Source organism: Pleurodeles waltl, chromosome 6 (assembly GCF_031143425.1).
Source record: "Pleurodeles waltl isolate 20211129_DDA chromosome 6, aPleWal1.hap1.20221129, whole genome shotgun sequence".
NCBI lineage: Eukaryota > Metazoa > Chordata > Amphibia > Caudata > Salamandridae > Pleurodeles > Pleurodeles waltl.
In genome coordinates, this window is record NC_090445.1 from 1586376717 (window position 1) to 1586403531 (window position 26815).

The 26815-nt window shown below is 41.9% G+C and overlaps 1 protein-coding gene across 2 annotated transcripts in view; it reads left to right on the plus strand.

Moving 5' to 3' along the window:
* Positions 1-26815, plus strand: part of PNPLA7 (patatin like phospholipase domain containing 7) — a 1294112-nt gene that overhangs the window by 555054 nt on the left and 712243 nt on the right. For both annotated transcript variants that reach the window (XM_069241381.1, XM_069241380.1), the window contains exon 20: positions 14365-14478. In XM_069241381.1, the coding sequence (XP_069097482.1) occupies positions 14365-14478 (114 nt within the window). The remainder of the gene's footprint in view (positions 1-14364; positions 14479-26815) is intronic.

Genomic DNA, 26815 nt, shown 5'->3' on the forward strand with positions numbered 1-26815 from the left:
GGGTGTCTCTGCACAAATTTGCCAAACACTTCTGCCTGGACAGTCAGGTCTGCAGAGATGGGCACTTTGCTTGTTCGGTCCTGCGTCACTTTTTAGTTTGAGAACAACTTGTCCACAGCCTACCTCCGGAAGGTTAAGGCTTGGGTATCTCTTCTAGAGGTAAGGAATCTGCAGCTAGAAGTCTATCAGATGAACAAGTTACTTACCGCAAGGGTATTGCTCAGCAAAAGTTCTGGATTCCAAACTGACACCTGGAATTTCTAAAGGTAAGGAATCTGCAGCTAGATAGTCTCTTCTAGATAATCTGTTACTGATGGTAAGTAACTTGTTAGTCAGGTCTGCAGGTATGGCTATTTTGGTTGTTTGGTCCTGCAGGATTTCCAAGCATGATCTTGGTTTGCAGACCTGCCTCTGGAGATGGTATTGCTTGGGTATGTATTCTAATGTAAGGAATCAGCAATTAGAAGTCTTTATCAGATGGACAAGTTACTTAACTTCAGTAACAAATGATCTGGTAGAGACATATTCTAGTTGCAGATTCCTTACTGACCCATCCATCATCCCTTCTCTGTGACCTGATTTCTAGAGACAGGGACTCACTTTTAGGGCTCTGTTTCTGGCGCACCAGTCTCTGTTCTTCATGGCTCTGTGCTTTTGGCATGGAAAGTCTTGAAAAAAAACAGACGTCAGCGCATCTGGGTGGCACCTATATATGACAACGATGTCATCACGGCGACCACAATGACTGACGCAGAGTTGACCGACGCCACCTGACGGCATGCAAGGGTACTGCTTGAAAAAAAAAAAAAAATCTCCAGATCCAGTCTGACACCTGGGGGGAATTCTAAGGTGTAAGGAATAAGCCACTAGAATATGTCTCTACCAGATAATTTGTTATCGAAGGTAAGTCCCATGTTCTTCTTTCATAACTTTTCAGCCACCAATTCGAAACAAGTTTTTAAAAAGTGTAGATGAGAGTTGCCAACTCTGTTTAACTCCTCAATCAATACAAAAGGGATTCTTTTAGATCTTGGTAATGCACAAAGTGGCCTAATCTTTAAAACTGAAAGCTTATGTTTTGAGGACCTGAACAGGTGATGAGCCCAATAACGTCTAAAAATGGCCAAAATATTATTACAAGATTTGTTGTGTATCAACCAAAATATTATTTTGATGTGTTCATATGATGCTGTTGACAAAGCTGATTTTAATTTAATACAAATGTGTGCTTAATATTATAAACCTTTTTGCACTAAAACAAAAACAATACACTTGACAGAACTGTATTTTTCTCTGCTTTACTCAGCTAGTCATAACTTCTCTCTTGTTTTCAATGCAGCCACGATAGTGTGTGTTTTCATTTTTCAGTTCACTGCATGTAACCCAAATAGGCACTATGAATGTTCTGTAGGGGCCTGCTGTTCCCGAAGAACCACAGCAGAAGCCTTTGCTACATTCGTGGCTCTTTATGCCAGTAGCTAGTTATTTGTATGACTTCCATTGTATTGTAACTAGTTTTGTACAGCCTCATCCAATGACATTAGGTCAGAATAGGTCATATTAATATTCAGTTAGGGGATACTGCGAGAATGGTAGTAATGGTGGGAAAGATGACGTTTTATAATTCTGAAATGTGATGCATTTGGCTTTGCTCACTTTATGCTGGTAGGGCGTTTTCTATTGCAAATTTGTTTATCAAAGATTAGTTAAAGTTGTCAGTCTTCTTACTCCCTTAGGTTTAAAGGCTGAATCCTTGTTGGTTCATCTTATGCATTACACTTGGAAAATGTTGTGCCTTGACTTCATGCCATGTACTGCTGCATTTGATTGAGCTTTATGCTAATTCTATATGCTGATATTCTGTGCATTTTGATTTATTGCACTCTAAATTATTTTAATAAAACTTCATGGATTGCATTTTACTTATTACATCTGTGGATGTATTTCCTTGAAATGCTATTAATTGAATTTGTATTTAGGGACACATTGTCTCATACAGGCTTGAGGTTTTGCATTGTCCACAATTCTGCGTAGATGCTTTATCTGTCAAAATAGTGTAACACTGTGCGATCAATACATGTAAAAATCTCTGAATGTTTTTTTTCTACATGATGTCTTTATGAATGTAAAGGTAGGTTGGTTGAGTTTGTTGGCCAGACATTTGCTAAGACTGATCACAGCTTTGCAGTCATCCACTTGCTATAAAATATTAATGGGTGTGAATAAAGGTCTAGCCCTTAAATTCTCAAGAAGAGTGGATTGAAACAGGGCTGTACATTAGTTTGTTCCTCTTTTGTTTTTTCAATTTATCTTTTTTATCCTCCCAAAAAATGCCACTCCAAGCCTCCACATTGTGTTGTATGCAGATGATATCATCTTTGATCTCACCCCAGTTGGTTTCCAACATCATTTGAATGCTTTATATGTGAATGCTGTGGAAAACTATTTGATAATAAATATCGAAAAGACTAAAGTGATGCCTTTCAGGGAAAGAAATAAGTGCCACAGTTTCATTCGGGACCTTGGCGGAATTCCTTTAGAGGTCATAAAAATATACACCTACTTGTGTAGAGTCTTCACACACAATTTAGAGAATAAGTTGCATCTATTACACACAGTGAAAAAGGCTTTTGCCCTTACAAGGGCATTGGATAAATTCTCTAATTCATCTGGAACACACCATGTTAAGTTCTTATTAGAAATGTATAAGGTAAAAATTATGTCTATTTTATCCTATGCACTTGAGGATATTCCCCCAGTTCAATGGTCATCCTTAATGTTTTACGAAGGGAAAATTCTCTTTTATTTTCCTGGTTCAATGGTCATCTTTGATGTGAAATGGAAAAAAGATTCTCAAACAGCAATGTTCAAGCATTGAGTGTTGGATTTAGAATTTGCAATTGCCAGTACATCCACCCTAGCTATGACAAATCTGGTTATGTGGGTCTGTTATCTAATACATTCTACTGACAGCACTCTGAAAGATTTGCTAAACTGGGAAACCTTTGACGTATGTCCATAAGATTACACTCTTAATGCAAATTTTAAGGTTGTTTTAACACAACTACAATGTTCAAAAGTTCATTTACAGATGTGGAATGCTGCCTAACTTCGGCAATTCTTAAAAATGCAACCCACATGCTCAGTTATTCTAGCGATTCCACCCACTGTTTGTCATACAGATCCTATCCTGAAATTGTAGCCTAAAAGCAGATTCAAAAACATCTACCTTTCACACTGGATTATGGTGTCAGAAAAACAATAGTTTTGATCAAATTGTGCTTTTTGCTTTTGAACATTTACAAAGGGATTTGGTCTGGTACTGGAAACACAGTACTTGTGATCATTGACATGGTAGGGTACAAGACCTAGGGCAAGGACTGTTTTAGTCCTAACGTGGCTGTTAAAGCTAGGAAACATATATACCATAATTTTACTTCACATGTAATTTAACTAAAGTGGGTGAACTGCTTGATTTGACAAAATTCCCCGCTAATGAGTTTGTATGTTATAAATCATTTACATTAGATCTTTTTTAAGACTATTTTAATTACCAAAGTGGTTGTATTCAGTCGTATTAAATTCAAAGTCCTCACCTTTGCCTTCAGAGCCTGTGAACAGAGGGGCCTGGCTACCTGAGGAAGCAACTGTTGCCTTATCGTCAGGGGAGATCACTTTGGTCCAATGGACAAAGCCTTCTTCTTGTGGAACTGCAGGGAAAGAAGAGGCGGTCGCTCATTTTTTTATTTAACTGCCAAATTGTGGAACTCCTTGCCTTCTTATCTCTACTTTGCTCCTTGTGAACATGTCTTTTGGAAACTCCTGAAGACCTACCTATTTAATAACTCGTCGCCTTGGTGGTGTCTTAGTTTTCTGTGCATGGTAGGGCCACTAGCACTGGGATGCTTCTTCTGAAGTAACCGTGTGCTTTATCAATCCATAATTTATTGTATTGTATTGTTGTTCAAAGGTCTATGGAGCATGCTGTCCATTTCCTCAAAAGCAGATGATGGAGTAAGAAAAATGACACTTCTCTATTGTGTTTTCAACATAATAGGAAAAAAGCATATATGTTGATTGCATTTTAGTAACGTCCTTTATGATTGTAGGCCAAATTCTTTTAAAGAGTTTTTTTCCTTCTCTTTTCAAATTCATAGTTGTGATATGAGACTGGTAAACAGTTTATCAAATTTTCTTGTTTTGCATTGTTATCTCCATAGAGGTCTAAATGATATCAACTCAAACTTAACCAAGACTATTTAAAAGTATGTTTTCTACATCTTTATTTGATAACTGTATAGAATTGTAAGCTGAACAAGATGTAGCATCTTTTCTAACCTCAAGGAAATCATCAGTTGTAGCCTTTACCCAGCTTTTGGGTGATAGCTGTTTCCTTCACCACACCGAAGAGTTGCAGAAGGTAACTGTATAAAGGTTTGGATTAATTCTGAAACAACCTATTTGATATAAGGATATTTAGTTATTTTAGGAAACTGATAGTCCTAATGAATTACAATGAACTAATCAGGAGATTGAGACATTAAGGCTAGGGCAACCACTTTGGATGCTACTGAGAGGTTTTTCTGTGCACGATATTTGCCTTCGGGCAATAAGGTTGTCACTGTACCTTTAACAACTATTATTGTTTGGACTCTGATTCGAAGAACAAAGCTCTGTTTGGCTGTTATTCATCTCAAGCATTGTTCATTCTCTGTTTCTTAGTCTTCTGCTGCTCATGTCCCTGTTTTGAGGAATGAGCAGGATGAAATGGTACTTTTATTTTGTAATCCTTTTTCTGGTGAATACTTAATCTTTTTGTATTTATTTATTGCTCATCTGCTTATTCTGTTCTTAGGCTGCGATGATTTTGGTAAAAAGAATTCTGGTGCTGGTGTCACAAGTTCAGGCAGTACCTTTATGCAGCACCTTTAGGGGTGGCAAAAGCAGATCCGTGGAAAACAATGTTTTTTATTGTCTTTCGCTAAAGGAGGTAAATTGAAATTTATTTCTAGCTCGAAAATTGGAATTACTTCTTGATTAGCGCTCTGTGTGAAGACAGTGAATTGATCTTAAAAATGCATTACTGAAGGTAAGTAAGTTAATCAAAATGTATTCAATTATTATTAAATTTAGTTTGGGTGACGTATTAAGAGCCCTTTTAAGGAGCTTGCACTCTGTTCTATGGGCCACTCTGTTACTTAATATAGTAATAATAATAATGTGATTTATAAAGCTCATAGCTACTTCCTGGGAAGTGTCCCAGCACTGGGGTACTGACCCGGGAGAAAAATTTTGCCCTTCATGCTGGAAAGGTCTCACCCAGATCCGAAGAGCCAGGTTTTCAGTTTTTTCCTGAAAAGAGTTTCAAGTGGAGCTTGACGATTTATGGCAGGAAGTCAGTTTCACATTTTGGGCATGAGATGGCTGCCTCCTATTCTGGCTCTTTTACATTTGTGAATAATGGAAGTTGTGGACGGAATATAAGGTTTAACCCTTGACTGACGATAAGATGGGCCTTGAGAAGAAAGCTGTGTAACAGTAGCGGAGACATATGAAGGTAACTATTTGCCTCACCAGTAGCCAGTGAAGTTTTCTCAGCACAATACTAATAGAGGCACGCTTGGATAGGCTGAGCAGTGCCTGAGCAGCATTGTTCCAGACCCGTTGAAGGCTGCTGAGAAGGGACTTTCACACACACAGAAATAAAGGAAATTGCAGTAATCAAGCCTGGATACAACAAGAGCCTGGAATACAGTTTTTCGGGTGATTTCAGGTAAGAAATTGTCTTCAAGGAGCTCAGTATCCCAAAACTTTTCCCTGCGAGGGCAGTAATCAGGGTATCGAAGCAAAGTTTTTCGTCGAACCAGAGGACCGAGGCTACGAGGCCACCAAGCATTGGACCAGATATTAAGGTGCCTGCCGAGGACCAATACCTTATTCTTCCCGGCATTCAGCTTTAAGTAGTTAAAGTCCATCCAAGCAGCAACCTCTGACAAACATGAACAGCGGGAAGAGGCCATAAGTGCGCTATTCTAAGATAGTGTGATGGCAAGTTGCGTGTCTTCAGCGTATGAAATAATAGTTTTAAAAAATGGCGCTCAGTGACCTGTGCCAAAGATATTTAAAAAGGGTTGGTGTAGGAAAGTGCCACTGTTGGCATGGTTACCCATAACACTCTTTTTGACTAGCATTGATGCCAACTTTGAATTGGAAGTGTGCTGGGATCCTGCTAACCAGGCCCCAGCACCAGTGTTCTTTCCCAAAATCTGTACTTTTGTTTCCACACTTGGCACACCCCTGGTACAAAGTTAAGAGCCTTGCAAAAGGTACTCATGGTACCAAGGGCCAGGTGGCCAGGGAAGGTCCCCAAGGGCTGCAGCATGTATTATGCCATCATAGGGGACCTCTCACCAAGCACATGTACACTGCCTTCGCAGCTTCTGTGTGCTGGTAGGGAGAAAAAGGCAAAGTCGACATGGCACCCCTCTCAGGGTGCCTAACCCACAAACCACTGCCTGTGGCATAGGTAAGTCACCCCTCTAGCAGGCCTTACAGCCCTGAGGCAGGTTGCAATATACCACAGGTGAGGGCATAGCTGAATGAGCAATATGCCCCTACAGTGTCTAAGTCAATTCTTAGACCTTGTAAGTGCAGTGTAGCTATATTGTTTATATGGTCTGGGAGTTTGTCATTACGAACTCCACAGTTCCATAATGGCTTCACTGAATACTGGCAAGTTTGATATCAAACTTCTCAGAACAATAAACCCCCACTGATGCCAGTGTGGGATTTATTGAAAAATGCACCCAGAGGCCAACTTGGAGATACCCCCTTTATCTTAGCCAAACTGCTAGTGCAGTACTGATAGGTCTATGCCACCCTGCCACTTTCAGACAAGTTTCTGACCACATGAGATGAGAGCCTTTGTGCCCTCTGTGGTCAGAAACAAAGCCTGTCCTGGGTGGAGGTGCTTCACACCTCCCCCCTCCAGGAACTGTAACACCTGGCAGTGAGCCACAAAGGCTCAAGCCTCGGATTGCAGTGCCCCAGGACACTCCAGCTAGTGGAGTTGCCCACCCCCGGATAAAGCCCCACTTTTGGCAGCAAGTCTGGCGGCAAAATTAGGGAAAACCGGGAGCTAAGGTGACCTCCTCCCTGCAGAATCCTCCATCTTGGTTTGCAGGATAGGGGCCAATAGGATTAGGTTTGTGCCCCCTGATCCCTGAAATACCCCTAAATCTAGAATTTAAGAGCCTCCCTGAACCCAGCTCATGAGATTCCTGGGGACCTGACAAGAAGGACTGCATAGCTGGAACCCCCGGCAGAGAAGCAGGAAGACAACTGACTTGGCCCCAGCCCTACTGGCCTGTCTCCTGCTTCAAAGAACCTGCACAAGAACAGCAACGCATCCAGCGGGACCAGTGACATCTGCCAAGCTCCAGAGGACTGCCCTGCACCCAAAAGGAGTAAGAACTCATGTGGACAGCGGCTCTGTCCAAAGAAGAAACAACCAGGGACTCCAGCCTTGCTCTGAATGCGTGAGTCCTGCCCGTGTCCAGGTGGCCCAACAAGCTAGAGAGGATCGATACCCAGGCAGTTCTGAGCAAGTGCCCACCCTGGGTTGACCTCTCCACCCCTCCACGATGCCTGCATAGGGGACCCGAGGACCCCCCTGACCGCAAAAGCTCCGGACAAAGATATCTGACGCCTAAAGCCACACTGCACCCGCAGCCCCCAGGCCTTGGAGGAACCGACCTCTGGCGCAGAAACATTCAGCAAACGGCCCTCCTCCCTGTATAGTCTGTGGTTTTCCCAATACAACCTCCTGGAACCGGTCTACAGCCCCTTAGTGACCCCCGGGGTCTCCTCATAGAGAGTCATTGGAGACCCGTCACCTTGTTTGCACCCTTCACCCGGCCGCCCCAGCACCACCGAGGGTGTGTGTTTGGTGACTATGTGTTCCCCCCCCCCCTCCCCTCCCCCAATTGCTCCTCTTAACACCCCCAGTTCTGCCCTCCGAAGACACGGGTACTTACCTGCCTGCAAATCTGAAACAGAGTGCCCCCAGTCTCCATAGAAGCCCATGTTAATTTTGCCTACACTTTGACCTCTGCACCCGGCCAGCCCAGTGTTGCTAGTGGTGGGTGTTTGGCGTTAACTTGAACCCCAACCTGTGGACTTCCTAAAATCCAGAGACTGGAACTGTAAGTGTTGCACTTACCTGCAAATCGATCTAACTTTTCATCCTCCCAGGAACTGTTTATGAAAATTGCACTGTCAACCTTTAAAACAGATAATTGACAATATTTCAAAAATTGTATAACATTGATTTCAAACAAAGTGCTATTGATATATATGTGAAATACGAAACTATTTAAGTACTTACCTGCAACTTGAATCTTTTGGTTCTAAAAATAAATTAAGAAAATATATTTTTGCTAAATAAAAACCATTGGTCTGGAGTTGAGCTATCGAGTGTGTGCTTCTTCTATTGTCTGTGTGTGTGTTTACAACAAATGCTTTGCACTACCCTCTAATAAGCTTAACTGCTCGACCACATTACCACAAAAGAGTGCATTAGCATTATCTACTTTAGCCTCTGTTAAGTCTCTGGGGGAACCCCTGGAATCTGTGCGCACTATATCTCATTTTGATATACTATGTACAGAGCCAGCTTCCTACAGTTGGATTATGTGGAGAGCCCTGCGGCAATCCCGGCTGCAAGGAACACACCTTCAAGTGTAATGGTTTTTGGGAGACCTGAAAGGTATGTCCTTGCAGAAATGAGGTCTGCCAAAACAGTGCATTATACCAATGCAGGTTTCAGAGCCTCTTGATCAAGATGTTGTGGGATACGGTATTGAACGCAGCACTGAGGTCTACCATAGGGATTGCTGCAGTGACGCCTTCATCCATAAGCTGATGGGTAGACCCTTGAGACTAGTAGCAAAGTGGATTTGGTGCTGTAGGAGGGGTATAAGCCTGATTGGGTCCTATGCAGGAAGTCGTTATTCTCCAGAAAGCTAGAGAGCTTCCTATTTATGTGCTTCTCTGCAATTTTAGAGAAGAAGGTAGCAGTGATATAGGTCAATCGTTTTCAGGCTTTGAGGGCTCCAGTTGAGGTTCTTATCAAAGAGGGACTACCATGGGTTTTTCCACTGCTGGGGAACACAGCTGGAAGACAAAGAGATTTCTTAGTTAACACAACAGGATGATTCATCTCACAACCCTGCTCCAAGATGAAAGGAGAAATTAAGTTTGCTGGTGAACTATATTTAATGGCAGCGCATAGAGATGTTAATTCCTCAAATTGGATAGGACAGACTTGTCGGAGCTTGAAAATCACACCAGATCTTCAGCTGGGGGTGGTTTCTAGCTTCCACTAGGAAGGAGACATAAATGTTCTCCACTTTTTGGAGAAAAAAGAGGCCAGAGAAATGCACCTTTCTTCGGAAGGGAGTGATGAAGGTGAGACTGAAGATAACAGAGTGAGAGAATTAACAATCTGGAAGATTTCATGAGAGGAACTATTGGTAGCTTGAATTTTCTAGAATAATAGTCTCTGCGGGACGGTTTAATAAGCTGATGATATACTTTTTGTGCCACCCTATAAGTTCTGTCCCTCAACTGCTTCCTGTTGGATTGATCTTCAGCAGGGATTGTCAGGTGAAGAAAGGGCAAACCATCCCAAGTACTCCCATGAATGCATGTTTTGGAGTGTCAGGGGGCTTGGAAGGTAATTCAGGCAGTGATAAGCCAGTTTATAAGGGTCTGTAATTGGAGTCAAACAGGTTCTCATCAGCTACCAATCTAGCACCCTCCAGACCTTTGATATTTCATCCTGACACTGTAGCATGCGTTAGTTCAGTTGGGTATGCAGAAGGCTTCTTGGGTGGGGTATAGTAAGGAAAGTCGGCAGAGGTTGTGTTGATATGTACTGAGCAAGGACTCAAACTAAATATTCAGAGTTCTTTTTCAATTAAGTGCAACTCTTTGCCTGCTCCTGGGGTTGCTGGACTGACCCAGCATGCGTGACAGTTTGGATGGAAAGAATGTTAGTGCTTTTTGAGTTGGACAGCAGCTCTTCTTTGTTCTATTGACTTTCAGGAAACTTCTTGTATTTCTTCAGTTTGAAAGAGATATCTAGCTGCAGATTCCTTGCTTTAGAATCCTCCCAAGGCGCGAGACTGGATCCGTAAACTTTATCCCATAGCATGTTGGAAGTGGGTGTTGGGTGACTTTGTATTGACTTCGTCCCCTGGATGTGACATCGACAGAGTCCATCTAATCCCTTCGGCGACGAGTCAACATCAGTGCCTTCTTTTCTGCGCTTGCAACATGGATCCAGAGCAATTAGGGGTCTGTTTTTGGCTCATCTCATCAGTTTGTCGAGGAAACATTGTGTTATTTGCGATGTCTTAAGGGTTTAAGCCCTGTGGATCTCATGGCAGACAAATGCTGGTCTTAGATCCTCACACCATTTTATGTGGTGCCTTGGAGAATACCATGACTCTGGGTAGAGCAGTTCCTGTCGTTATCTTTGGCTGGAGGTGTTGAGAGAGCATTGGATGCACATTCTGGCGGCATGACTATCGGAGACAAATAGTTGTCATTAGTTCTCGTCGAAGTCCAGAGAACGTTCAAGGAGACGTTTGCTTGAGCCTTCTCCATCAACGTCCGAGGAGGCTTACAAGCAGAAACGTTCAAAACGTAAGTTAGTCTTTTATTACTATATTGAAGGATCCTGACTCTTCTAAGTGACGACTGTTTTCATCATTCGAATGACTAGTTGTTTATAGGTTGGGTTCACACTTCAGAGTGTTTTTCCGTAGACACAACATGCAATTTGATGTTTGTTTTTATGGATCAGTCGGATTCTCTTTATTATGGAACCCTTTATATGTGTCATTTTATGTATGGGAGACCTTTTCTGGGTCTTTCATAGATGGGTCTCTATTCATGTTTTAGGTATACAAACTAACCTTGTTTTCGCTAGGTTATCAAGGTTCTTTTTCATACTTACGGTCTTATTCAACATTAGGCTTCTGTTGTTTTGAAGATGGTGTCTCAGGCAATTTGCGTTACTTTGACAATTTGGATGGCTGTTGCTTTCCTAGGTGGCATCATGCCACTGTAGGTTCCGTACTGTCATATCAGTATTCTCGGACTGATTACTCGGCTTCATTTTTGTATCGAATTAGTAATATTTTTTTCTCTTGTTGGTAGGTAGGTATTTAAATAATTTATTCCTATGTCAGTATACATTAGGACATATCCTAGAGAAATTTGTATTACCTCTTGTTCGGTTTCCTAGGACTGATTTGATGCCAATAATTGCTATATTTATATTTAACTTATTTTTATTAGAGCTTTCTTGATGCTTCATCCACAAGAGCTCGATCTTCCTCTGTGCTTTTACAGACCAGGTCTGAATAGGGTGCACCTTAATATTGCAAAGAAGTATTGCTCAGTAGCATGGCCTGTTAATCTGTGTTTCACTGAACATGCAGTTGGAATCTGGGGATAAAAGCGAATTAATGTATATTCCTAGTCATTTGTCAAAATAGTTCTACTATCATGGGTAATGTTATCCCCATATGTTTAATGTCTTTATTTCTTTTATTGCTGTGGTCTTTTCCACAGTTCTTATGGAGTGAGCATGTATTGGTTTGGATCCCAATTAGCGTATGAATAGTTTTGTATTAATTTTGTTAATTTACTTCTGACACACATTTGTCATACTAACATGGATAATTTTATTCCAAAGTTTTGTAATGTCTTATGACAATTTGGGTGTGGAAATAGGCATGGAAGAAACTGACGTCGGTGAGGGGGTTATGTGGACTCTGTCGACGTTAACATACAGTGGTCAACGGTGATACAAAGTTGCGCAGCGCCCGTCTACCAACGTGCAGACGTGCTATGGGAAAAAGTTTCCGTATCCAGTCTTGCACCTGGGTAGGATTCTAAAGTAAGGAATCTGCGGCCAGATCCTGTCTCTATCAGATAATGCATTACCAAAGGTAAGTAACTTGTTCTTCAGTGTCAGACTGACAGGACTCTAGGGCCTAGTGTTGGTTTAGACTAATAATGATGCATAGGTAGTCAATTTACGAGTAAGAGAGGAGGTTGTAAATATCTTTGATATACAGAAGAGGCAGAGGTAGGTATTCAAGACTGCTAGGAAAATTTTTTCTCTTCTCTTCCTGGATTTAGATTGAAGATAGAAAGCCTTTCCAGGTACCCATTAAGCTCCCACACTCAAACACTGTATATAATTATCCTTTTCTATACGTTTTGTTTGCTTCTCTATTTCTATATTTAGAGTTACCGAAACTAGATAAGGACACAGAGTTTAGAGATGTTGCCAGATGAACTACACCCAGAAAAAAATAAAAGTTTTAACGTGTAGCCCAAAAAACATAAAGGTACAGGAATAAAAAAACACACACGTATGGTGAAACAAGAACAGCAGTAATAATAGCTAGATTATTTGTTTAGATTAGTAAGGAGAAGAAAAGAAAATCTAAGAGAGGTAGTTAATGATTTGGAAAGGTCATGTAGCAAAAGACAGACTAGTAGATCCATAAGTCTTCCATTGGGGAAACATTTCATTTTCTTTCAAAAAGTCCTAATATTGCTTATTTGATGTAATCCATGGCCACAGTATCCGGGGAAAGATTAATGAAATGTTTTTTTCCAATTTGAGACCACCAAATTTTCCATTAATGTGCTTAGAACAGAAGCGGACACATCTCTGTTCATACTTTGTTACTGGAAACAGTCTTTAAGGATATGTTTTTATTTAGATTGAAGAACAATCGAATTATTTCTCAGATACTGTTTAAGAAATATTACACTTTAGGGTAATTACAGATCTGTTATACTGAGGATACCCACAATTTGCTGCAGTCGGAGGTCATTAACATCGGGAGCAATGTTTGATTGCTAACTGGTGTTTAACTGTGGTTAACACCAGGCTAGGGGTGCAGGTAATTGGTAGGGGGGAGGGTGGTGCTTTCTGGGGATGTGTGGGAGGACTAGATAGCTGTCTTTGAGGGTTATCATTTGTACCATTTGCAAGCCTTAGTGCTGTACATAGGTGACAGTAGCCCTCTGGGGATTTTAAATGCACATATTATTTGTTTAGCCCGCCATTCAGATGACACAGGCAGCAATTTGGCCATGTGGAAGCCCCACCTTCAGCCTTTAGAACACTGTCCACGTCTCTTCCTCTGCTCAAGAGACTAGCTAAATATCTGTGACTGTCCTGTCAGAGGCATTAAGTAGTGTGTGATTGATAGTTTGGGTCCTAGACAAGGTGCACATGAATATAGGGAGCTTTGTTGGAAGCTGAGAGTCCACAGAAGTACCTGCTTTAGTCCCTCTTCATACCTTTATTCCTCTGTTCTGAAATCACTGAACAGGCTGTCTACAAAATATTTTACACTTCATAGCAAAATGGCACTAGAGTTGACTCAGGCAAGCCGTCACGTATTTGAATTGATTAGGAATGTAGTGTGTTCCTTATATTTGCATATCCCTTCTGTAAGTCTTTTTGCAATTTAGTATTGGCTCCATAGAGCATCACTTCAAATTGCCTTTTCAGGAGTCAGTTTCTAGTTAATCAGATTGGTATGTCTCTTGAAATCCTTATGAAATGCGAAGCTTAACTTAAGAAAGACAGACTTATCGATAAATAAGGGTATTTCCCTGCTGGGCAGTGCAAATCTGGTTTGGTTGGAGTGTGGTAGTCTTACTGGTCTTCCTCAGGCCCCATAAGCCCCTCACCTCAAAACGCGACAGAACATTGAGTCCACTGGGTATCCAATACTGAATTAGCAGCAATTGAGGAAGAGACCAGCAAACCCCTTTTATTATGCATCTTTAATCTGTGGAAAAAAGTAAAATGTGTCTAATTGTAATTATTAATTCCGTGAGTGTAGAAGGGCTGAGAAGAACTGTCAGGAATCACGTGTAACACCATCTAATATTGTACAGCTCTAAAAACGAATCATAGTGGGTTACATTTTTGAAAATGCATTATTGCATCCTAAGAGAATGCATCTAACGCACACCTCAGTGGCTGACTCCTATGGGGTGATTTCAAGTCATTGTAGGGTACTGTGAAAAAACCTATAGCTCAGAAGATAATTATTGTTTTTGCTGTGTCTGGATGCACAGCCTGTAAAATCTTATCAGATTAGGCCACCGGAGGAAACACACAGCTTGTTCTATTTAGTGACATGCTTTCTTTAAGCTGAAAATATTGACATGTCAAATCCCCACTGACTGGAGGTGTGGAACGATTTGATGCTTTTTATAACGGATCTGATTGTCTTGTTTTTGTTCCTCTTCTACCAGGTTGAGGCATTGACTCACCAGCCCAGAGCAACCACTGTGCATGCTGTGCGAGATTCTGAACTGGCCAAATTGCCAGAGGGAGCCTTGTCATCTATCAAACGCAAGTACCCTCAGGTGAGGAAGGTGGCACAGGATAATTCTGCCTTTGAATGAGCCAAGCGCACAAGTCTTTTAAAACTTCTTAAAGCTTGTTAGAACTCTGAGAACACAAAAGAAACATGTTGGCTAGGTTTCCTTTTGACATTTTTACAGAAGAGAAAACCGCTGAACTAGTCACAGTTGACAAGCAGTGTTTTATTTTGATTAAATACACACACATGCATACTCTCATTCAGATTCATGCTTACTGATTAGCATTGTTGTTTTTTTGTTCCAAATATTTTATTAATTTTCAGCAAACACACAACAAAACAATAATAAAAAAGCAGCACTTTATCATCAAGAGAGCCAAACAAGTGTGAGTATGCCACATATACATTAAAAAGCATCAAAAACATAAGAACAAGTATCTATATATACAAAAAGTTGAACTAAGGATATAATTGTGGCACAAATCCAAGATAAGACGTTAAGTTCAAAATATATTCATTACCTTAGGGAATGGTAATCATATGTACAAACAATAATAAAGAGCAACACACAGTCATATTGATACTATGCATTAATCACAGAAACACAGAAGGAGGCTTATAGAGATTGAAGATTCATAGATCTAGAAGATATGCTAAAAATAATAAAAAGAAGAAAAGAAAATTAAAAAGGAATCCAAGAAAAAGTAAAACGGAAGATGGGAGAAGAAAGAAAGGAAGAAGAAATAAAGGGTAAGGGGGATAAGTGCCATGGGGGTGTAAAGCTACACTTCCTGCAGGAGGAAGAATGATGGTGTGATAATAGAGAGTCCATTATGCTACGGCCATGAAGATGTACAGTGTATGCTGGAGTGATTGTGATGGGGAAAATCTTCTTCGGAAAAATAATAGACGTTTATAGGTACTCTTAAGGTAAGTGAGCTAAGCCCACCACGTGTGGAAAGATACATTGCTCAGAGCTTTTCAATCTAGCAAGATAACTTTAACTGCCGCCATCACAAAAAAGATCCAGTAAAGCTATGCCAGATAACCCCAAAGAGGGGCTCAATACATATGGGCCCAACATAAGAGGGATAGAGAGGGAAAAGGATACCCTTAAAAATAGAGGTGATTCAGTCATAGATTTCCATCCAATAGTTAGAGGTGTTTACAAGTGAGAAACATATGATTGAGGGTACCAGCAGTTTCATTTCTGGACCAACCAACACAAGTAAGTGCAAATTAAACAGTCTAGCTGGTGTTTAATGCAGAAAATGTGCAGTATAGAAACATGTATGAGAAAAGGATGGGATTAGTTTATTGTTAAGAAAATGAAAAGAAATGCTAGGCCAGCTGTCGTCAGGAATCAAGTGATTATTTGACACTTGTAAGAATGACGACCATCGTTTATGAGGTGAAGGAGTAATCAAAGCGCTGTGCAAGGTCTTATATATTTTTGACGCCTCATGGCCTCCTTTACTCAATTATTGGATAAGGAGGATAAAGGCTAAAGGGGGCATTGTACCAAGTTTTGAAATCTTTGCTTAAATCTTCAAAATCTTACAAAAGTCCATATCTAACAGTAAGCACTTTGCTTTTAAAAGAGCAATAAGAGAGGGCAGTCATCTTCCATTAGATTAGATTCTACATTGATAACCTTCTTGGCCAATACTAGGCCTATATCGGCTGAAATTGTAGTAAATGCTTTCAAATTATTCCATAGGAAAAGGGCTGAAGATTCAGACACAGAAACATAAGATGGCCTTCAATTAAAAGCAAAGAAAACACCCTGATGAGTACCTTGATGTAAGGGAAAGGAGGAACAAAGAGCAACGTTAATCATTATCCTGGCAGTGGGGTCGGTGTATAGGGCCGTACCATCGAACAGAAAACATCACCCTGATCATAGCGACCCAAAGCAGCCTTATGGAGGGCCAGTAGACTTTATCAAAAGCCTTTTCGGCATCCAAGGCTATTGCAACGGTGGCCGGAGAGTCAGCAAGGGCTGCTTTCTCGATAATGTGACAAAAGAGATGAGTTTTATCACATGCCAGCCTTCCCTTAATAAACCAGACTCTGACTGATGGGTTAGTTTAGAAATCAAAGATTCCAGGTTTTCGCTAGAACTTTTGCATATATCTTCCCCTCCATTTTCAGGAGGCAACTAAGTCTATAATTCTTAGCATCAAGATGATCCTTCCCCTCTTTAGGAATTACAACTATAGTGGCTTCTGCTGATGTACCCTTAACAGCACTGGATGTGGCAAAGTGATGTAATAGAGATTCCAAAGGGGGCAGAATTGTATCAGAAATCGACTTATAGAACTCAATCAGGAGGCCGACCGTCCCAGGGACCTTGCCCCCAGTGATGAATTTGTCTATAAGATGTTCCTCCTTTCAATCAGTTTATTAAGTGGACTATTCTTGTCTTCCAAGAAAGATTTCATGGGAATGTGATTAAGAAAGATCACACATTCTTCTACTGTGACCCTTATCTTTGGGGTGTAAAGAGCCTCGTAACCGTTTTAAAAATCTCCGTTTTAGTCTTACTGGCGCATTGAGAGTCTGTGAGCACCATTATATTGGAATTATTATGTCTGAATTTAAGATAAGAAGCTAAAGACTTACCAGCTTTATTCAAATATAGGTGTTTTTTGCTTTTTTGAGTTTATACTGCAAAGTATGCTCTCTTACTAATGATGGAGTTGTAGTCCTATTCAAGTCGATTACTATCCACCAATAAAGAAGGGTTCCTAGAGTGCCTGTAAAGAGATGTCTGTATTTAATGAACTTATCAAGAGAGGCCAGAGAGGCCTTAATGTCCTTATTTCTTTTGTGCATCTGACTAATACAGAAGCCCCTGACGGCACATTTCAGAGCATCCCACAGAAATACTGGGGAAGAAACCGATTGAACAATTTCCATTGAAAGTTGGGAGATTTCCCTACTGAACCGTAGTCTGTCTTCAGGTTCTAGTAGTTCTTTGTTCAGTCTCCACGTGCCACATTCTGGGCACATGTGGAAGAATGTAAAAACAGTGATGGCGTGGTTGGATACCAAGATGGGTTCTGTTGAAGAATCAAAATATCCTGAGCTAGACCAGTACACAGCAGAATGTAATCAATCCTGGTGAAGGACTTATGAGGAGAAGAGAAAAAAGTAAATTCACTACCTGTGGGGTTCTGTAAACGCTAGATGTCCTTTAAATTATATGTGCATTGATTGAGCATTTGCTTATGAGACTTTGGAGACCTATATTGGAATGCTGAATTTCTCTCAAGAGTGATAGCCAGGGGAAGTTTAAACTCATTCCCTGCTACAATTTTAGATGACTGAGGTAAAGCAGTAAGCTTGGAGTTGAGAGTATGCCAAAATTGTCTCATCACTGTTAGAGCATATGGCATGGAGCTCGCTGTCGCCATGGTAACGTCTAGCTATTGCCCACCTTCCTTCTTTGTCCTGTCCACCAAGATTATCGAAAGACCAGACCATTTGTTTGAGTGTGACAGCACCATTTTATTTTTACTTGCCTGGGAACAAGCCTAGTCAGAGAGTGGGCCAGAATGCAGGGAAAGGGAATGTTTGTGACCAATTTTGGTTTCTTGTAATAAAATAACATCCCCCTTCAGACCAATGCAGTGGTATAGTATCTTTGAACGTTTTACTAGGTAGTTTAGGCCTTTAGTATTAGGAAACACAATCTTCAGGTCATGCATTAAGAGGGAAACAATGGATCCAAGCCTTAGTTGGGTTGTTGTCGGCCATAGCAAAGAGCCATATAATGGAAGCATCAACCATTAAAAAGTACTGACCCCATGGCACAAAGGGAGAAGAGAAGTGAAGGGAAAAAGTGAATAGACAACAGAAACATAAAAAAAAACTCAAGCAAGAACACACACCCAGAAGCCATCTCTTGGAACAGAGATGGCAAGTCCCTACAGCCGAAGTACAAACCTAGGAGGCTGTTGGAGCAGCCACATGATGGACGGAACAAATAGCAAACCACAGTGGCGAAAATCTGTCAAAGGCACATTGAAAGAGTTGTGCTTACCGAAAGGTGCGGGGGATGATGAGGAGGATCAGCAAGCAGACAATAATAACTAGCCGCTTCAAACATGAAAGAGAGAAAAGGATTGTAAAACTACAAAAGGTGTAGCTAAAATAACAGGCAGACATGAATATGGTGATCTACACATGGACCTCTGGCACACAAAGGAGATTGGCGTGAATATAGGCATCCAAGTATCTACTATCCAACATGAAAGAAATGGGTAGCCATCCTGCACACACCATGGAAAAAAAGAAGATGAAGACACGTTTCCTCACACTCCCTTGCTCCCTTCCTCCTCTCACTCCTGCCCCCGCAAAACGCAATAAAAAAGAAAATCAAGGTAGACATATATCGTGCAAAAAGCCCCCCCAAAAAAAACTACACAAAAATGATCTTAAAAACACAACAGATTTGTAATATCCCACCAATAAAAATGTAAGTCTGCTGCAGACCAAGGAAAAATAAATTACACCCCAGCACAAATAAAGGATAGATCAGTCCAGCCCAGCAAATATCAGGGGTGAGGGAAATGTGATGAGCTTGCTGTGCCACCCTAGTCCATTTTAGTCTCAGAGGTACTGTCCAGGAGGGTAACCAGTTCCGCGGGCTCATCAAAGATCTGTGGCTTACCCTTGAAGACAATCTTGCAACGGGAGGGGCCAGCGAATGAGAATGGAATGTTCCTTTCAGACAGTCTATTCCGTAGGGACAGGAAGCCCTTTCTCCTTACCACCAAGTCTCTTGTGAATTCTTGGGAAATGGAAATCTTATACCTTTGTCAGGAAGATCCCCTGGATTTCCACATGTGTGCAAGAGGGATCTCTACATTCTGGAAAGATAGAGGTTTAAAAACAACTAGACGTGGGATTGTGAAATGTTTACATTGAAAGGGAGGTATCCGGTAGGTGTGATCTACTTCGAAGTCTCTTTGGAATGAAATTTGGAGAGTAGCCGGGCCCCAGAACTCCAGGAGCTCAACCACAAAAGTAGCTTTCTCCTCCACTCCCTCAGGAAGACTAAAAATTCTAAGAGTGCAGCGCCTTTTACGCTTGTCCATGTCGGTGACGTCTCTTTTGACAGAGGGTACAACCTGATCAACCTTTTGGAGTTGCTTCCCATGAGCTGTTGCCTGATCCTCTACATTGCTTATTCTGTCTTGAGCGTGATTAAGTCTCACATTTAAGTCTTTCATGTCTTTCCTGATAGTCACCACCTCCACTTGGAGGAGATCTGTATTAGTTTTAGTGCTTTGTGCAATATCATGCACAGCATTTAATTTAGATACAGTGACCTCCATTGTGACAGAGTCCCTGAGTTTACCCTTGATAGGGGATTCAGGAAATGAGGGATACTGCTTAATGAGTTTTAGCTTCCCTTTAGTGTCTTTGGAATCTCTACGTTCAGCCATGATGATATCTCTGAGTGAGAGGGAGAAAGCGTATACCATATAAGGTTGTAAAGGGGGAACGTTGCAGCAGTGCTTTGGGTAGTGGGCATGTGGAGTGGCTACAGATCAGATTGTACCATGATCACAAGTCATTTATAGCACTTCCCCTACAATCATCCTACCCTTAGAGAGGTTGTGTGTCAATTGATAGGTCTGCTAGTACTCATATTAAGAGGGCACTCCCGAAAGACACTTTGAAAACAAAATTCATGGCATCCAGTGCCCACATTCAGAGACATTAGATGAGAGGCATTAGAGTTTTTTTTTTTTTTTAAAGTACGCTCCCACAAAGCCATTATTATGAGTCGGAGACGAATGTGTGTCTCAAACATGACTAAAGACATTCAGCCATGCAGAGAAAGAGGATCATACGATGCATTTCAGTTGTTTCAGCACAATAATCCCTAGGCATCAAGGGGGCTATGGGGTGAATTTGGGCAGTCCATAGCTCACCTGGTCAAAATAGTAGTAGAAATCAGCTCTTCTGGTACAACTCGGCAACGCAGCACTTTCAGTATGGCAGCTGAACAAAGGGAGAGAATGGGCAGCACCATCTTAGGAGCTGCCCGTCTCGGAGCATTGGGCTGTAATTGCTGAGAAATGATGCATCCTGGGCCCCGAGACAACATCTCGGGCGTTAAGTGCTCTGGTGTGCGGTGGTGGCTCTATGGAACTCACAGGATAGCCGCAATCCAGTGCGGTACTGACGTCACCTCCCAATTGATCATCATTGTTTAAGATTTGCCTCAATCTGGTCTTCAGTAATAGACACTAGAAATGCTCTAACAGATCTGTAGTTGCCAGGCCTCGACTTTTCACACCTCAAATATATTTCCATTGCAACAGTCAATCCAGAACTTTCAGGCTATGATCCCGACCTTTTGACCTTGGTCCTGGATTTCAGTAAAGCTGATTCTGAGCCTGCATGGACTGATGACCTCCTGCATTCTGCTGGTCAAACACTTCAGGTGGCATATGGGATCTGAAATCTCATTGGGCCCAACATCAAGGGAACCTCTCTAGCCATATTCAGATTTTGGAGGCGACTGCACAAGATATTCTGTTGTGGTTGCTGTACTGAACTGTATTTTGGTGAGCAGCAGACCCCTCTCCATTCTCCACCCAGAGCTGACAATGGTGACCGCTGCATCGCTTCTGGGTTGGGGTAGACATCAGTGAGAGGTGGAGAACAGCTGTTGCAGGTGGAGTCCCGTCTCCATATCATATTTTGGGACTGAGGCATTCTGCTTGGCATTAAAAGCCTTCTTTCTGTCCATAAAAGGGAGGCTGGTACAGGCAGGATCATTGAATGCCAGGACAGACAAGCTCAGCCACCAGATCACGAGTGACAGTTAAACTCAGAAGTGGCGCAAGGTCTCTTCCGCGAGTGGGGAGAACTATTGCGTGATCTGTTCGCACCGTTGGGAGAGCACAATGTCTGCCCATCTGCTTATTGGAGTTTCCAAGGCATCTCTCACTTAGAGATACGTTCTGCCTTGATTGGAACTTGGGATTCCTGTATGCCTTTCCTCCAAAAGCTATCCTGCACCAAGTTTTCAAGAAGATCAGGATTCACCAGGCCCAAGTCATCCTAGTGACATCTAGGGTGTGGTATCCTGAACTCCTGGTCTTCAACATCTGCCCTGTGACCAGACTGCGCCTCCTGGAGGATTTGCTTTCACCGCAACAGGCAGGGTTCTAATTCATGCCTTTGTCAGTTACCACCTTTGTGTTGGAGACAGAGCAGAAACAGCTGAACACCTTCGACCCTCCTCTGGACATGGTTGATGTCATCTTGAAAGTCCGATATCCCTTGACAAACTCTGTATATGCTTGTTGAGACAAATTTGTATCTTGGTGTGGTACTAGGAAGATAGACACTTCAAGCGAGCTTATTTGAAGTTTTGTTATTTGTTTTACCACTTGCCTGGCTTTTCCTCGGAGTACAGTTAAAGTGTACTTTTCAGCTCTTTCAGCTCTTTTGAGGTTGGTGGCTCAGATCTCATTGCTTAAGTCTTCAGTTTTTATGCACTTTTTTTTTAAGGTTTACACATTTATTTCCTCTTCTCCCTTTGTCATGCTACATTGGGACTTTAACTTGCTCCCATCAAACTGCTTCATGGCTGCTTTTTGTGGCTACTCACCCTGAAGACAGTGTTACTTATTGCCATAACTTTGGTGTGGAGTGTGAGTGAGCTTCAACCTCTCAGCGTCAATCTTCCTTACGCTATCTTCTTCCCAGACAAGCTAGTGTTGCAGACATGGGCATCTGTCTTGCCTCCTAGGAGGAGGAGAGGTTCTTACGTGGACCACAAGAGTGTGCTATGCTTTTACAGCAGTAATACAAAAGAACACCATGTGGACAATCAGCTCTTTGTGGGGTTCTCTGGAGCAAAACAAATGCAAGGCTGTGCAGCGGAGACCCATCTGCATTAAGATCTGCTACATGTTGGTGAAAAAGCAGCCTCTGCAAAGACTGCATTCTCATTCTACGGGGCCAAAGCTGCTACTGCAGCGTTGGCACACAAAGTTCCTGTTCTAGACATTTTCCAGGCAGCTACATCAACATTCCTCAATACGTTCACAAAGCATTATTGTCTGGATAGTCTGGTTCACCAAGAGCAGCATTTTGTCATTGTGCTTTTGTGGTGTCCATAGTGGCCCTGCACGTCCTATTCGGAGCGTAACAACATGAATGCAGCATGCCCAGCATGCAGTGATACTGCTGAAAATTTTCCAGCTCCAGTATAACCCCTGGAGAATTTTCAAACGGTGAGGAATCTCCAAAGGGTGAAATGGCACATTCAGGCGGCACAGCCTTCCCTTTGGTATATTTTTTCTAAGGAGTTCAGAAGTATCTAGTAAAAGAACAAGTTAATTACCTTTGGTAAATCTTTCTGTTGGATATGCTATCTAAACACAGATTTCCCTCTGCCCTCCCACCTCTCAGTTCTGTGGAGTGGCCTCTTCTTAACATTGATAAAGGGATCAAGTTTGGCATTAGCTCACTGGTACCAACATTTGTTCATACTCTGTCTGAGGGTGCAGAAAAGGAAAACACAAGAAACTGAGGTCAAAGGACAGGTATTGCATTTATAGGCAACTCTCTTCCAACACTTCCAGAGAAGTACCTAGCCGGTGTGGATCCGCAAAACTCATCCTTCTGACATGCAGGAGCATTGCTGGAAAAATGTTTCTGGAGCCAGCCATTCACTGGGGAGTATTCTAAGATGAGGAATGAAATACAGTGACTGCTCCAAAGTATGCAAGACAGATTCAGATTTCTGTTTTCGGTCATACTATAACAAATTGAAATAATTCTGTAAGGTGCTGTAGAAGTCAGTGGTGCTCATGTATGGGGAAGGTGCAGAAAAACATCAAACTGACATATATGAAAAAAAACTAGGTGGACTAGCAAGCTTTGGCAGGTACAATAAATTGGAACGACACAATTAGTGGATCATGTATTTAGGCTCTTAGTATTCATCAAGTTAACTAAAGCCCGAAACATCAATAATGTTGATGCTTCAACCCGATTGCTAATTGTGCATGGTTTTTTTCTGGATTAGGGCAATAAGCACTTTGTACGCACACCCAAAAAAGTTATTTCATAACAAAATAAAAGAATCTAGAGCAGGCTGTATCGCAGGTAATAACACATCAATCAGAAATGAAGAGTGTACTAAACAAACCCTTTCATTTACTTTTGAACCACAGAAGTGGTGCTGCTCTGATTTTTTAAATTTGATTTTCAGTTTTATAGAGCATGCAAATACTTGTCAGTGTTCTGGTACTGTAGTTTGTAAGACAGCAAATAAGCTGTTGTCAAAAGAAGTGGGCTTTTAGACGTTTGCAAAATCTGAGAAGATTGAGTTCAGAGCGAATAACACAAGACAATTATTCCAGGACTGTGCAATATTAATGGTGAACAAGTGTCCTCCTAGATGCTATCTGTGAAACCTTGAGATGAAAAATTAAGAGGCTGAGGAATGAAGTAATCTAGATGGCAAATATCTGCAAAACATCTTTGACATGCATATAGTGCATGAAGGCATATAAATAGCCTTATTGCTTAAAAAGAGTGCTTTTGAAAACACATCTCTTACGGATTGGGGTCCAGTGAAGGCTTTTGAGGTGTACTGAGATGGAGGTTTCTTAGAGATGTTAGTAGAAGCATTGTTGCTGCTTTCTGGGTAAGATGTAATTTGTGGCGCAGATGAGAGGGAAAGACAGCAAACAAGGCATTGCAATAATTCAGTCTACATATTAGGAGAGACTGGATTAGGAGTTGCATAGAGTCCCTGGGGTTTAGCAATAAGATTTCCCTTCAAATCTGATTAGAAAGTGTGCAGAGGTGAGTTTACATATATGGAGAGTTTAGTATCAAACACGACACCAGGGTTATAGGCACTAGAATTTGGAGAAAGACCAACACCCGAGGACTGAGGCCACCGGTGTGGAGGTCAACTATAAAGTTTGCCAAATTTAAGACTTTGGTTTTGTCCAAGGTAAGTCTAAGTGAGTTGGGCTTCATCCGGGCATCATCTTAAACAAGACACCTTTTGAAATGGCCCTGGAGGAAATTAAGACAACCCTCCTAATGTTAAATAATCAGTGTCACCTGCATAACAAATTTGCAAACCAAAAGAAGCAATCAGGTCAGTTAGGATCACCACATAATAATAATAGCTCCCTTTGCTACCTGAAGTCAAGTCTGAAAATCTCTGCTTGAGCTCATTGTAGGAAATTGCTAACTGTCCTCGCTCCTGGAAAGAGGCAGCATTTACTGGACTCTCTGATGCTCACCCAAATTTTGTGGCTGTCCTGTGGTTTCTGTCAGAGTCACGCACTTCTGCGCCTCTTGTCCATCGTACAGCTATACTCCCCACACAGAGCAGCTGCTCCAAAAGAGAAAAGTAGTGTTGTCCCGCCAACAAAATGCTCCCCATAACAGAAAAATAAAATGGTAATAAACTTTATACCATTTTATTTTTCAGCGCCCCATCCTGAACCGAGTGTCAGGACAGGGCGTGGCAATTGCTGCCAAGTGGCAGCAAGGAGCTGTGCACTTGTTTAAAGTGCGCATGTCCCTTTGGCCAGCTGTCTTGCGACGGCCATCCTGACATGCGCACTTTAAACATCTCTAACCCAGCCGTCTTAAGACATGGTTGCCAGCATGAAACCAGCGTCAGGTTTGGCTTGTGTAGTTTCCTGAGTCCCGTGACCGTCGTGCGTCGGAGCTGTTAATGACGACGCGAGGAGAGAAGATCTTCGACAGTTAGGTGCCTTTTAAAAAAAAAAAAAAAAATGTTTTAATTGTATCCCCTATCCTATACTCCCCCGTTTCCCCCCCATTGTAAATACGAGCTGGCCGCCACTGCTTTCCTTAAGCCTCGATCCATTCTAAACCAACAAAATGACCTCCCCTTGACATAAAAAGACAAAATTGTTGTTAAGACCATGGGCACAAAGCTTCTACTTTAATAAAATTCCTTTATTTTATATGTGTACACGTTTCTCTTTTCGTGCCTCCCTTTTCTCAATGAGTTCAGACCTTGGACTCGCTGCAGACCTAGGTTTTCTCTTTTCCCTCGCTTCACTTTTCTTTCTTAGTTTTGATAAATCTTTATATTCCTCGAAATTTTTTTTTAATGTTTTGTACACCAAGATCTAAGAGATGAGATAGTCTCTGACCTCTTGGTCTCAGGTTCAAATCCTGGCAGGTGTATTCAGCCTTTTACTCTTCCAAGGTCACTAAAATGAGTACTATTGAGATGGGTAACAATAAGCATCTGTTATTCAGCACCAAGTTACCCCAAGCTGTGGCTGTGCAGTTCACAAGTAAACATGTATGTTTTATCTCTTTGATATTCCACCTCGCTTTCTGGTTGAGTTTTGAGAAAAGCAGCAGTTCTTTTACTGTGGCACTGCAGAGCTCTTTGTTGGCATAGGTAATATAATGTTTTGGGTATTGGCAGCAAGATACATAGCACTCTGCTCTGTGCGCGGCTCTAAGTCGCCATTTTGCCTTTTCAGCTACTCATATGAATTGGCAATTGCATCACTTAGCACCTTGCAGTGCAGAGACTACGTACAATCCTTGTTGCCATCCATAACAGATTCTGCATCATGATTATTATCTGTAAAGAAAATGCCTTCCTTGGCATGGTTACCCCCAGACTTTTTGCCTTTTGTGGATACCAGTTATGATTGAAAGTGTGCTGGGACCCTGCTAACCAGCCCCCAGCACCAGTGTTCTTTCCCTAAACCGTACCTTTGTTCCCACAATTGGCACAGCCCTGGCACACAGATAAGTCCCTTGTAAATGGTACCCCTGGTGCCAAGCGCCCTGTTGCCAGGGAAGGTCTCTAAGGGCTGCAGCATGTCTTAAGCCACCCTGGGGACCGCTCACTCAGCACATGCACACTGCCTCACAGCTTGTGTGTGCTGGTGGGGAGAAAATGACCAAGTCGACATGGCACTCCCCTCAGAGTGCCATGCCCACCTCACACTGCCTGTGGCATAGGTAAGTCACCCTTCTAGCATGCCTTACAGCCCTAATGCAGGGTGCACTATACCATAGGTGAGGGCATATGTGCATGAGCACTATGCCCCTACAGTGTCTAAGCAAAACCTTAGAAATTGTAAGTGCAGGGTAGCCATAAAGAGTATATGGGCTGGGAGTTTTGTCACACACGAACTCCACAGTTCCATAATGGTCATACACATAAATCTGGGAAGTTTGGTATCAAACTTCTCAGCACAATAAATGCACACTGACGCCAGTGTGGGATTTATTGTAAAATACACCCAGAGGGCATCTTAGAGATGCCCCCTGAATACCAGTCTACCTCCTAGTGCTAGGCTGACCAGTTTCTGGCCACA